The 14,565-nt window shown below is 42.2% G+C and overlaps 1 protein-coding gene across 1 annotated transcript; it reads left to right on the forward strand.

Annotated features, from left to right (window-relative positions):
* The first annotated feature begins 4,436 nt into the window (after positions 1 to 4,436).
* ccn2b (cellular communication network factor 2b) lies at positions 4,437 to 13,454 on the forward strand. Its single transcript, XM_071500855.1, has 5 exons — positions 4,437 to 4,611; positions 6,455 to 6,671; positions 8,863 to 9,114; positions 9,811 to 10,067; positions 11,067 to 13,454. Exons 1-5 carry the CDS (start codon positions 4,558 to 4,560, stop codon positions 11,370 to 11,372), a joined length of 1,086 nt encoding a protein of 361 aa, XP_071356956.1. The 5' UTR covers positions 4,437 to 4,557; the 3' UTR covers positions 11,373 to 13,454.
* The last annotated feature ends 1,111 nt before the right edge of the window (positions 13,455 to 14,565 follow it).

Below are 14,565 nucleotides of genomic sequence, written 5' to 3' on the forward strand. Positions count from 1 at the left end.
GGCTGTGTGCATTTCTCTGTGGACTGAGGCTTTGATACTTTCACAGTATTAATATAGAACCTAGACCTGCTTTATAATCACAAACACATGGACGTCTACCTTTAGACTGGATGGAGCTTTAATTGTGATGAAAAAATGTTGATATAATTTGATTGAGAAATCATTGTAATGTGTTGGTGTAATTACAACAATTGAATTTTCATTCTAATGATTAAATATTTTAGTTACAATGTAACTCAGCTGAATGTACATAACATTTTGCTTAACTGAACTCTGGTCAGGAGTAATGAAGCAGAAAATATATCATATATCTGAAAAACAACACGGCTGACTCAACTAAGACCAACAGTGTGCGTTGAGTGTTTGCGGAGAGGCTCGGTGCCTCGGCTGCTCTGAGTCATCCAGCTGCAGCTGCAGCCAAAAGCATCAAGCTGAGCTCTGATTCCAGTCAAACACCTTCCCTCACTTCAGCTGTTGTACCGTAACACAGGATGTAATTAACTCTGCATATCCTGCTGTGACTAACAAGCTGTGGAGTCAGGTGGCTTGTTTTCACTTCCAGTTCACATGAACACCAAAGGGACCATGGTCAAAGAACTGCTAATCACCAGGGAAAGTTATACAACAAAGTACTCTATTACTACACAGCTGTTTTTCTGCCTGGGTGCAGCCTGGAGGGGGATTTACTCTCCCGCTGCAGACAGTGGTGAAGCAATAAACAACCAGACACAACACTGTCGAAGCAGAGATCTTAAGGGGCAGTATGGTGCTGACCTGCTGAACTGAACACTGGCTAGATGTGCTGACTCCAGTCAAGGCGTAGAAACATCTAGAAGATGGTGAAAGAAACAGGAGGAACCCAAGTTAAATAAAGTGTCATAGCAAAGTGTCTGAATACTTATGTCAATATGATATATTTCAGTTTTTTTGTTTGTAATAAATAGCAAAAATTTTAAATGAAATGTTTTAAAAAAAATGTATAACTTTAAATTCTCTTTTCACTTTGTCATGATGGGGAGTGCAGACTTTTAAAAGTGCAACATAACAAAATGTGAAAAAAGGGAACTTTCTGAATGAACTGTATCTTCCTCATCTCCTAAAAGATCATGAGGTGATTCTTGCTGGTGCTGTTTTATTTATCTGATATGTTATTCTTATTATTCCTTGTTTCTTTTAGGTCTTGCCATAAGTTTTCAGCGTCCTGTGTAAATAAAATAATAAAAACCAATAAAATATAGCAGATTTAATGTAAACACTAATGAAATCTGCTATATGTGTAGGTACTCAGATAAATGATGGAGGGTCCAGGTGGGCGGGACTTGGGGCATGGCTGAGAGCAGTGACTGCTTTGTTGTGACATCACAAAGTTCCAGAAGTCCTGACGGCTGGTTTTAAGGCTCAGTGTCTGAATACAGGCTGTGTGCATTTCTCTGTGGACTGAGGCTTTGATACTTTCACAGTATTAATATAGAACCTAGACCTGCTTTATAAAAACACATGGACATCTACCTTTAGACTGGATGGGACCTTTAATGGAAAGTTCATCCTATCCATGACTGTGCTCAGTAAATGTTAGTGGCAATTTGGCCTTGTGAGGACTGTCATGTGATGTGCTTGGTCTGATGTGTCAGGCACAAAGACTTGGGGTTTTAAAAAACACTGAGGTTTCATGCCAACATGCACCGGCTGCCGTGCACAGAGGGAGAACCCTGGAATCTTCCTCTCTCTGCGACTGTTCTTTGTCTCAACAAATAAACATAGTCATGCTCTTCATCCCACCAATATGGAAAACTAAGGTAACTAACAGCAGCTTTACTAGCAGCACAACAAACAACAACCCGTCTTCACAATCACACCGAGCTGAATGTCACACAGCATTCATCACAGGTTTGTAAACTCATCAAGAACAACACTGCACTGTCTTTTCTCTGCTCCGAGACAGGATTTTGAAATCGCTGGAAATGATCATGTTGGCGGTAATTCCACCCTCAGCTCCAAGGATCACCAGGTAAACAGAAGAACAACACTGTAGGAATGTGAGTGTGCACATATTAGACTGTGCAAAGCTGGACTACACTGTGTTTTTTATTTGTTTGTTTACTTGTTTGCTGTTGCATCGAGACCCTAACTGTGCCAACACAGTAATGTCAGAAACAAATGAGGGAGGTGCACTGTTGTTAATGTGACCAGGGCCTGAGGGTGGAGGAATGTCCAATGGCTGCACTGCATCAACACCAACCATCAAAGTCACTGGAGGAAAGTGAGTAGTGAGGAGAAACTTTGTCTGTCTTGCTGTAAGGTTGTATGATACGGTCAACCTGCTTGGACCTGAGAGTAGATGCAGAAAAGATGAAACATTTGTCCACCGTGAAATAGAGGAGGAGAAAAATTCCAACACTCACAGGATCCTTGTGTGATTTCTGCTTCACAGCTTTGGAGTGTGTGTGTGTGTGTGTGTGTTAGGGGATGGTGGGCGGTAGGGGAGGAGCAGCACAGTGTGTTTACTACTCAGGTCAGGCATTATGTCACACACATGTGAGCCGTGCTGTGCCAGCTCGATGCTCAGCATTCAGCAGGCATCATGTCACCTGTCTGGGCATGGCAGCTTTTAGTCTGCGGTCAGTGGAGAGCTTTTATGTAATGTTTGTGGCAAGAGAGCAGAGACAAATAAAATACCATTTAATGATGTGGTTCCTGCAGAATGGCAGCAGTTTGCCAATGCACATAACAACGACTCAGTGTTTTCATACTTACCCAAATCCAAAAGCTCCTTTCTTATTTTTATGAACACATTTGCTGCCCATTCAGTGACCCTCTCAGTAACGTAAGATGTATTTGGATCGTTTTCTACCATTAAAGTACTGAGACCACTAAAATATTTCAATACCAACAAGAGGCCTGTATTTGGATTTTTGCTGAAAGGCCCCTGAAAACACAGTTGAACCTTTTCTAATGGTTTGTTGCCCTGATTTTACAAGTTCTGTGTGTATAGCATGGCAATGAAGCTGAACCTTCATTTGTAAACCTTTCACACAACAGCCAAACACAACCACCACAATGGTAACATCATAGGGAAACGATCAAAGTGGGAGAAAAGAGGGGAGGGAGAAGAGAAACAGGAAGTGGCATCAATATCAGATGAAGTCAGCACAATCATTGATGTCACAGATGTTATAGCAGAGATTAAAGGAGCTGCTCATAAGTTTAGCTATTGATACACAGCTAATGTTAGCATCAGCAGCTGTTTACTTACCAGTCTAGAGAAAACGTGGCGAATTCAGCATCAAGCTTCTTTCCTTGACTCACCGACAGCTGTCTCCAGAAACGCTGATGCAGACACCTGTGTTTGCTTCCTGACTGGGTTGTATCCCAGCAGTCACCACCATGCCCGCCTCACACAGGAGCAGTTACACTAACAGCTCCACCTCATTGTCTGACTTTTTGCTGTTGCTGTTCCTCATTGGTATTTTCTGCAACCACATTACACCGGCACACACATGCCCAGTGTATGTGAAAGGTCCCGTGATATGCGTTTGCAAGCAGGTTATTATGGCTGGAGATTATTTCTACAGCTTGTCTGGACGTAGAACATATTCATTTTATTTTCAAATGTAAATGTGTTAGTGTGGACAATGATGAAGAGGCATCTTAGATGGCTGTAAACTTGCTTCATAGCACAGGCCCCAGGTTTCTCTAAACCAGGATAAGACATTAAACCTATAACCAGGATAGTCATGTTACAGACCATGTCTGAGAGGCTTTCTGGATGATTCACATGGAGTCTTACATCTGTCCTCTTGCCTTCAGGCACCAGCTTCTGCATCTCAATGTGCTGATCCTGGAAACAAGTGGTTTCTGAATGGCTGCCCTGCCGTCAGGGCAGCTTTGTGAAGCGATTTGTACTCCAGTGTGTCACAGTGGTTTTTCTGGTATTTAAGAACAGCCCTGTTGTGTGTGTGTGTGTGTGTGTGTGTGTGTCTGCCTATCCCTGCCTCTGAGCTTCCACTGGCCACTGCTGTTTGTCAGCGTTCAGCACACATTGCCCTCATTTTCCACAATCCTTACCTCTGCTACATGAAATCGTTTCTCAGATTCTGTGGCCAACATTCCCGACATTCAAACCCAGACTATCCTGTGTTCAGCTTTGGCTTATGGCTTTAAATACCCATATGTTACAGTAACTGTCAGAGCCACCTTCAAATTGACAACACTGCAAATTGGATTGCAAATTAAGACTCTAAATGATCAGCCTTAGCTGGTGTTATTCCCTCAAAGTTAACACCCCCTGTCAGTTGGCATTTTGTGCACCCACAACCCTATGAGCTAATGATGTGACACAGGGGGCTGTCTCAGGGAGATGGCCATTTGATCTGGAATATTTTCACCTCTCAGAGCAGAGTGGCATGGCTCTTGTTTCTGCGGCTACACCCACTGGGCTGGTATTTAAGCCCATTTCTCCTCCCAGGCTTCATCAGTCTGCTGCAGAGAGAATAACAAGAGCGAGCCTCCCGCCACAGGAACCAGTACTACTGAGTGGACTGCAGCCTGCACATTAACATGTCTGTGGAAACTTCGGCCACATTTTCTCTTCTCCTGCTTCTTGTCTCATCGGTAAGTTTTCACTTAACAAAACAGTATTCTATGTGAAAAACTGAAAATTCATATCAAGCCTGAGGTGCTGTGCTGTTTCGTTACATTAGACTGAAATCATGAACCATGAAGAACTCAGTCTCAGGTGGTAAAGCTGAAGTTTGTTGCATTTGGGTAGAAATGTAGGAAGCTCCTGCTGGTTCTAGCATAACAGCTCACGAGACTATTTTTCCTGTCATGTTTTCCTCTTCCAAACCTGCTCCCTGTCTGCTGGGCTGATGCTGAGTTTTGTTCCTGTGCCACTGGCACAGGAACAAAACATGGAAAGTGTTTGCTGGCCTGTGTGATCACAGTCTAGTGTCGCCCTCTTGTGGGATCCTGTCTTTAAATTGGACCAAAACAATAACAGCCTCCCTCCAGAAGACTTCATTATATTTGCATTAACAAAGTGTCTGGTCTCTCTGTAAAGTCAATTCTCACTTTACATCTCATAATATATATGGCATGTATGTTGGTGTATTCAGCATTTTTATGTATTTTATTGTAAAAAAACACATTTGTTTCCTGTGACATCAGGAAACTCTTCTACCACTGCAGTTATTTAGCATAAACCAGGGTTCGAATTACAGGGGGGACTGGAATGGGGTCTGACCCTGATTAAGACTTGGACCCCCCACAAAAGGGATAAAAACAACAGTTCAGGGGGATTGAAACATATATCCTTCTTACCTGTAATTATAAATATTACCATATGTTTCCCATATTTATGCCTGGATGAATCTTGTAATACGATTTCAGACACCCCTAATATGGACCTTACCACCAGAGCACGGCACTGGGGTCCCTTGCATAATGGCAAACGCTATTAAAGTTTCAGGTTTGCTTTCATATGTTCCACTTATTGAGCTCTGCTACAGGGCCGTCTAAAGTCACTGTGGGGCCCAGGGGCTTGATTTTGTCTGCCTCCTAAACTCAAGCCCCCATATTATGAATTCACTTACACACTATATGCACATGTAGGTACGAACATTGGCTGTACATTACAACATGTCCTCATGTCTAAATGTCAAAGGTCATCCAAGTATTTACAGCAGCACCCAGAGTAAATTAGCCAATCAGAAGCTGCCAAAGTGCTGCAGCGCTAATAAGGGGGTGTGGTCTTAATGTATTTAAGTGTGTTCAGCTCAAAGATGCTAGTGAAATGATCCCTTCATTTTGATACAGTGGTTAAGTAAAGTAATATTTAGTGAAAACAGTGTATTAGCAAACAGTTTTCTATTTGGCCTCCACCAACTTTAGCTGCTAAACGTGTTCACCAGCTAATCTAACTTCGTCTGACTGCTGTCTGGGGTGGACAGGCTGTGTATAGGGCGGGTTCATCTAAGCTTTTTCACTTGTTTCTGCTGCATGAGACTGACCCGAAAGTTTCAACAGCAAAACCAAAACAATGAGCTGAAAGAGCCTAAAAAGCTTCACGGAGCTGAGAGGAGCTGCAGAGTTGGTGATCATTCATTGCTAAGAGCAGCAACTTTCACATTACATGATGTCATTTGATCGACTGATAATAGCAAAGAAAGTGATGAGAGCAGCTTTAAGGTTACACAAAGACTGTGGTCATGGTTAAAAACAGTGATAGCAAAGCATGGCATCAGTTCTGACGGAGCACTGAATTCAGCTGCTTCATAGATGCTCCACAATTACTGACTCATTCATCAGCTGTCAAGCTACCAGCTGACGAGTAACGTCCAATCATATTCAATTATGATTCCCATGGGAAAGTGGTCTCAGAGTCCATACCCACTGTTTTATATTGGAATAAAATAATCTTACAGTACACAATTCCCTCCTCATGTGTTTGCTGCAGACAGTGGCCCAGGACTGCTCCCAGCCCTGTGCCTGCCCTGCAGACCCCCCCCTCTGCCCGTTAGGGACCAGCCTGGTCCTGGATGGCTGTGGCTGCTGTAAGGTGTGTGCCCGGCAGCTGGGGGAGCCCTGCTCCCTGCTGGAGCCCTGTGACCATCACAAAGAGCTCTACTGTGACTACGCCCTGCTGAGTGACACGGAGACTGGCATCTGCATGGGTAACATATTCTTCATAAAACACACCACCGTCTGTGTTTGTCCCCAGACTAGTGACACATTTAACATTCAGGAAGTGATTTAGTGTGATGTAAGTCTTTCAGCCCTCCTCACAAGGATGTACTATTCCTCTACACTGTGATACCTGCTGCTTCTGCTTTAATTACTGCCCATATGGTCACAGCTCCTTTCAAACACATAGGCCCGTCTATCAGCTGCCTAACGTACCACAGAACTAACATTAGACGGTTGAATAATGTGTCATCCCATGGTTTAAATAAGGAATTTGATATAAAAAACTATTTGGCTGGGCCAAAAAAAAAGTCATTTCAAACAGATTTCTGAAATAATTACATGTCTGCAGATCAATGGTGCAATGAAACAAGATATTTTAGATGTTGCTCACCATCTGCTAAAGTCTCCAATGTACTTGACAACAAGGTTGCATAGATTTATGGCACAGAAACAGAAATACAGCCCAGGTTTGTGGGTCTGCTTGTGCACAGAATTGCAGGGTAGCACATCGCCATTGGTGGCACAACCCATCAGAACATCTCATCACCACATATGAATCCTGTCTGATCAGTGAGCTAATGTCAGGTGAGCGGGCTGGAGGAGTTAGCTAACATTGACTTACATATTAGTTTGGCATTCCAGCAACAGTACAATGCTACTTTAAGCTTGCTTAAAGTGTAGTCAGTGTGGTCTAATGTCCCCTGTAGTCAATGATCGCAGCTGATCCCTGAATGACTCCCTCCTTTGTGAGCAGACTCCTGAGTGGATGGACAGACTGTCAATCAATCAGCGCAGGTTGGACTGAACCAACTCAAAGATTGGTCCAGAAATGTGTGATTTTTATTTTCACTTGTTTTGTAGGTTGCTGAAAATGGTAAAATGATCATTGATATCTATCTATCACCTGATTGCAGGGACTTTATGATGACAGGTTCATTTTCATAAAGACAAAAAGTGGATCAGTAAAACCATAACTTTGCTCCCTCTTATTGAATAATAATGGGGATGCTGCTCCACTGGCTCCATTGCTCTATGATCCTTGTTAAAATGCTTAGTACATACAGTATATCCTTATGCTACAGTCATTTTATTCTTTACAATTTCATGTATTTTTTATGTAGATATGAATTATTTGGATGATGGCTCCTTTTCCTTTGTATATTGTAGCTGTATCGAACTCGAGATGTGCATCATTCACCTTCTTTAATAATTTTTTTTTCTGTGCTGTCCTGTTATTTTTGTAGCATTTTAAATATTTTTTCACATCAAACTTTTTAAAGATTTGATATGTTATTTATTATTCATTTCCCTGGCGAGAGTTTCAGTTTTTTTTAATCAATTTTCTTCTAATATCTTTATGAGAGGAGTTGTCTGCCACTAATAGGTTTTTGTTTATACTTAAATACAGAAATTATTTTTGAAGAAATTCTTACCAATTAAATGAGCCCACAGGTCGTCTGTCAGCAGGTTATTATGACCCATAGTTAGGTTTTGTTGCTAGGCGACATCTAGTGGTTGTAGTAATTATGACAGGAGCAAAGGGAAAAGTGCGGTGACGAGGTTTATAGAGCGACAAAGTCCACGTCAGGAGGAGGTTGGGGTGGATGGATGAATATGACACAGGAGAGCGGTGTTCAATTCCCATGTGAAAGTAGCAGTTTATGCTGTTTCTATTATCAATGACCATTCATTGTTATTATCGTAACCATGACAACAGAGATCGTCTAATGTTGAGAAAGAACTTATTTTAACCCAAATCACCATCTTTTCCTAAAGCTAACCAAGACATGACTGTTATTTTAGTAACCATGGTGATGAAGGTAGGTATGCTGCTCTTGGGACAGTCTGTATCTTTATTATTGTAACCATGACAACCAAGGTCTAGTATGCCTGCTGCTGAAGGGGCACTATTTCAGGAGACACTCCTCTGGGTTGTGTCAGAGGATTGTTGCTTGTTCAGGTTGGAGGACTGGTTGCATTAAATACATTTATGTCATTTTATATATGCATTATATGAAGTATATATAATATATATAGTACTGTATACTCATACTACACAGTACTGTAGACCCATCAGATAACTATTAGAGACATTTGGTAATCCATAGAAAAAAGCTGTATGTATTTTAATCTTCTAAAAATGAGTGACAGTGCTGCATGTTCTCTGTCTGTCTGCAGCTCAGGAGGGTCAGACCTGTGACCTGGGGGGGGTGATCTACCGCAGCGGGGAGTCCTTCCGGCCCAGCTGTAAGCACCACTGTGTGTGTATGAACGGAGAGATCGGCTGTGTGCCGATGTGTGCCAGTGATGTCCGGCTGCCCTCCCCTGACTGCCCCTACCCGCACCGCATCCAGATCCCTGGGAAATGCTGTGAGGAGTGGGTGTGTGAGCAGATGCCTCGGGACCCCCTCTACCAGTCAGTGGTTGCCAGTCAGTGTCACCTCTGTCTCATCAGCTGTTTTTGATTCTTGTTTAAGTTTAAGATTCAACTAATGTTTGAGACTAACTGGCTGCTTCAGATGTTACACCGATATTCTCACACACAGATCGTGGCATTGTTCATTACAGGCTTAATGTAAGTCTTACACAGAACAAAGGTAGGTCAGGTTGGTCATACCAGCAAATGCTTTGATCAGTGGTTCCCTCCTATCAAGTGGTGCCCTCAGTATAGTAATTTCAGATAAGATATAAGCTGTGACCCATTTCTGGGGCCAGATTCCTTTAGAGGATGCAGTCTATGAAATCATGGCCTCCAAAGACCACATGAACCACAAGGCCGAACCAAAGCCAGACAGTCTGGTCTATGGAGGATTTCCCATTGATTCTCAGCCCTGTTTTATTTGCTGAGTCTGCAGTAGTCTCTTTGTGAAAAGTGATTCATCACTGGCATGCAATGAATCTCACCATAGCCTGGGCTACCAAGGATGCTGACACACAGCTATAGTGAAGTAGAAACACAGACTTGACTAATGTTATTTGTAAAGAAAATCTAACTGCAAGTGGATAAACTAAAGCTTAGTTTTCTCTACAGTTGAACGCTGCATTTTGTCTTCATTTATTCAATCACTCTCTTGTACCTTTTCTCTCTCTACACCTCTTTGTCAAATCTCCTTCCTCTCCTGGCAGGAGCCTCTCAGATTCACCCCTTGCCCTCTTCAAGTACTGTCTCAGTCTTCAAACAAGTGTCCCCCCATGGGCCGCCCCAAGAGAGTCCCAGAGATAACTGCATAGTCCAGACTACAGAGTGGAGCGAGTGCTCGGCCACCTGCGGCATGGGCGTTTCGTCCCGTATCACCAACGACAACCAGCACTGCCAGCTGGAGAGGCAGACCAGGATCTGCATGGTTCGACTCTGTGACAGTCAACAGGAAAAAGAAATCAAGGTCAGTTTGCGTAGTTTCAGCTAAAAGAGGGTTCATTCCTCATCAGCTACTGTGCTACAGATGGCATTTCAATCATACATGTTCTGATTTCTTCAGGATGTTTATAGTTGTGAAAGAACCAAAAAATAAAGTCAATTACTTGGACTCACTTTTCAGTACTTTGGCCTCATAAGGTAAAATTCATGAACTGATTTGCAGGATTTTCTGGTTCTTTCAAAGTCAGTTCATGATCCTACCCACCTCTCTAGACTTTGTATTGTAAGTAAGCGTAAGTGAGTGGTGGTAGTCAAAGGAGTGATTTATAAGTTTTGCTATTGCCACATAGCCAGCGTTAGCATTAACAACAGTTTACTTACCAGTTTTGCCTAACGCTTCACCGATCAATGTGTTTACAAGACAAAGAGGAGCTCTGCTTCTTGAGGGCAGACTGGGCGCCACAGTGATTCAGTATCAGACAGTGATGAGACAGTCCAACCGGGCCAGAGCTAGCTGGTTAGCATGCTAACTTCAGTAGAAGAAAAGAAGTGATAGAAATAAAGCAAAACAAGGGTTGTTTTCTATCAGTGGCTATGCAATAATCGAGACCTACAAATATCTTCTTTAAAGGCAGAACATTTGAACATAATAGCAGTGAACCATGTAAACTTGGCTCCTGTAGGCCACCACACCCCTCAACCCACACATCTCCACATTACTGTTAACAAACACAATCCACATTCTAAGATCAAATATACAGAAAACATAAATCTGATGCCCACATCTACAGGATGACATCATTCATTTGTACCTTCTACAACTCTTACAAATCACTGTGGAAGAAGTCGTGTCAAAAGTACAAAGATCTGAGAGAACAGGCATGGACGCAGCATCAGCAGAAAGAACAGGTTTATGCAACTTTGGAAGTGCAGTTTCTGGACAATCGTATACTTAACATCACTACAGCTATAACCGATAAGGCTGATATTATGGTACTGACTGATTATCGTTTGTGTCCCACAGAAGGGGAAGAAATGTGTGCGGACACCAAAGGCCCAGCGAGGGATGCGCTTCGAGCTGTCTGGCTGCTTGAGCACCAGACTGTACAAACCAAAGTTCTGTGGCGTCTGCACAGACGACCGCTGCTGCACACCTCATGCCACAATCACAGCTGAGGTGGAGTTCCGCTGTCCAGAGGGAGATGTCTTCACAAGGAAGATGATGTTCATCAAGACCTGCTCCTGCCATCGTGACTGTCCTCAAGATAACGACATCTTCCTGGCGTCCAACACTCGAAGGATGGTTGGGGACTACGACAGCAGTATGTGACGGGAGGGTCGTGCACACACAACCAATGCCACCCTCTACCCTTACAACTACATAACGAAACCTTCAGCGTAATCTAGCCTTAAAGCAATGGGTCACTAGTTTGTAACTTTTTATCAAAGACAACAACATTTTCTCGCTGAACTGTTGGTTTGTTGTAAGGAGGTTTAAGTTGATCCATTGAAAGTCCATTCAACTTGAAGATAGACCTTTAAAATGAACCCCAATGTAACCAAGATTTACACAGGCTGGATTCTGAATGATAATACAAGCACAAACAGCACAGTCCTACACACAGAAGTAGAAAACCAACAGGAATTCAGCTCTCCATGCTTCTGCTCACAACTAAGCCAGACAAGTTTTGAGATGAAGGAGAGCAAGAAATATTTCCCTTTCTCTAGTTTAGCCTTTGTTTAGTTGATGCAGCTCCTATGTCCCCGGACCTCCTGACCAGTCTGCCAGTAAAGGTGCACATGCAATGTGGTGGACGGACACACTGACAAAGAAATGTATGGAAACACATCAGAGCTTACAGTTTATTTTTTTCACTGCATCCAAAGATGAACCCACCACAGGGCGACTGCTGCTGATGCACCCCGGTGTCCAGGGTTTGGTGACAGCAAAGACGAACAGACAGAGAAATGAAGGATAAAGGATAAAGCTCAAAGATCTACTTTCCAGATCATAACCTCCATTCAAAAATGGTCACTGGCATCAGTGGACAGCTGGTAAGACCAAAGAGGACATTCACAGCTGTCTCCAGAGACAGAGGTTACATCTCCAAACATGATGACACCTGAGCCACTGAGGAGGCTCATAAGAAGTAGTTAAAAATGCTAAACTAGTTAAAAGCTAGTGAATTGAACTTTGAGCTAAGATTATTTTGTTATACGTACTGAACCAGGATACAGTAAAGATAGATAAAGATTCACCGACTAAACGAAGGCCAAGAGCCTGATATTCTTCAGACAGTGGCTTTTTAAGCTTTATATTTACATCATGACCAAAGTTTTTTGTTATCTTCAACTGACAAGAGACAGAGGTGTAAGAGAGTGCCTGTACCTCAGCTACTCTCTTATTATGACCATTATTTGTTGTCATGAGATCCTGAGCTAATTCAGCTGTGATCTTGAGACAGTGGAAATAATATCACAGTCTGTAGAGATGAATGGGAACAGCTCAGCAGCATGGCAATCACAGGATAACTGAATACCGAATATGACAGTGGCACAAGAAAAGAAGTCTCATAAACTGACCCAATAATGTCATTAAAGTTTGCTAATGTTAGCTAACATTAGCTCCCATAAACCACTTCTCATTAAAGACCAAATGTGGGATGAAGATGCTCTCTGCCTATTCACAGAGAGGCTGGTTGGCCAGCTCAAGCACCAACCTCAGGGGCAGGAAATGAAGGCAACAGTGAGGTGACAAAGGCTGCAGTTCCTCTAATGACCACTAGAGTCTGGCTCCAGCAGTGAGTCAGTCCCCATAGACTCCCATGTTCAAATGTCCAACTTTACAGCACAAATGAACATGTTTACAGCCTGGTACAAAAACTGATTTGGTCTCTGCAGCTAATTTCCTTCATGACAACTGTATGGGGAGCCACAGGAATGCTACTGGAGAAACGTGGGAAACATGTTGACATAAAATATTAGTATGTATGACATATTTCTGAAAGTAATGACAACACAGGAAATCTTGGTGTGTGTATTTTATCATGATATTTAGTCTTTCTTCTGTCAGCTCTGACATTGAACCGCTGATTAGTCTTCTTCAGTGTTTCCACTCTGACGCTTTGGTCTAAAGAAAAATGTGTTGCTGTTATTTTTATTACTTACTGTATATTTAAAAAAAGATGGACGAACCAATGTAGCATTTGGCAAATACAGTGTGTGTAAATACTGTAAGACTGTGTACAGTTTTATACTATAATTTATGCAACTTGTTTAACACAGTGTTGTAGTTCTGTAACTGTAACCATGATGCTTCGTGTTTTCACTGTAACCACATGACTAAGATACAAGTGACTTATTGTCTGTTGCACTTTTTCCTTTTTCAATAAACAAAGTATATTTTTATAGATGCGGTCGTGCTTGTCTCGTTCCTGTTGGTTGTGCTCTAAAAACAGTAGCAGTTAATTTTAGATGAAACAGCAGCAGCGGCTTCTGGTGTTATGTAAGAGCAGCTCTGAATGAGAGCTGACACAGAGACCAGGCTGCATCCAGACACAGGAGCAGAAGGTCATTCAGCTCGTCAGCTGGGCGGATTTCAGGCCTCTAAACTTCATTATTCAGATTTTATTTTGATTAATAATTTGATTAATATCCACATACAGGTCATGCACTATTACATAATGTGGACCTGTGTCAAAATGGAGTTTTAATGCCTTCATTATTTTAATTTATATTTCCTCACATATTTGAACATGAAGTTATGTTTTTAGTAAGAGTTTTTTAAGCGGTAAATTTTATATCTATTAGTCTCAACAGATTAACATCAAGTCTTCAACCTTGTTAATGTCCATATATTATATAATGAAGACATATGATGTGTGAAATAATGTGGTTCAAGTGTTTCCACCTTGAACTGCAGTGAACCAATGACAGTCTCATAAAAACAGATTCAGACAGCCAGGGATTCATACATCATAGAACCTAAGGAACCAATCCTGTCAATTTGTGGGGACAGAGGGGCGGGGCTTAATACACCTGAAATCTTGTCAGTACAGAGAGGCAGAGTCAGCATGAGCACAACCACTAACACTGTGTCAGCCACTGCCAGTTACAAGCTAATGAACAACATAAACAAATAAAAGATGCTAACTACGCTAACAGTTCTGATCCTTCTGCTAGTCTCTGATTCTGGTCTCAACAGACTCCTTATCTTATGCATTTTTTAACAACATCTCTATTGATGTGTTGAACATCTACAGTGCATTCAGAAAGTATTCAGACCCCTTCTCCAGCCTGCAGAGAGACACCCAGGAAGACTGGAAGCTGAAACTGCTGCTAAAAGGGCTTTCAGATAGTAAAAAAATATGGCCCATACTTGGGCCATATTTTTTTTCTTCTCGTCCACAATCTCTCAGTTCCATGGCCACAATCTGGCCTGTATACAGTACGATTGTCAGATGCCACTTCCACATCTGGACCAATGCTGGTGCACACACAGAAAATCTTGCACCTGTCAGACA

The sequence above is a fragment of the Trachinotus anak genome, unplaced genomic scaffold (assembly GCF_046630095.1).
Source record: "Trachinotus anak isolate AG129_WGS33_773 ecotype Australia unplaced genomic scaffold, CSIRO_AGI_Tana_v1 ptg000016l, whole genome shotgun sequence".
NCBI classification, from domain to species: Eukaryota; Metazoa; Chordata; class Actinopteri; order Carangiformes; family Carangidae; genus Trachinotus; species Trachinotus anak.

Bases quoted from the DNA above. Each gene is read 5' to 3' on its own strand.
- ccn2b (XM_071500855.1), top strand. From the start codon at position 4,558: ATGTCTGTGGAAACTTCGGCCACATTTTCTCTTCTCCTGCTTCTTGTC. The intron at 6,672-8,862 runs GTAACATATTCT...GTCTGTCTGCAG, and splicing joins GGAGACTGGCATCTGCATGG to CTCAGGAGGGTCAGACCTGT. The intron at 10,068-11,066 runs GTCAGTTTGCGT...TGTGTCCCACAG, and splicing joins AACAGGAAAAAGAAATCAAG to AAGGGGAAGAAATGTGTGCG.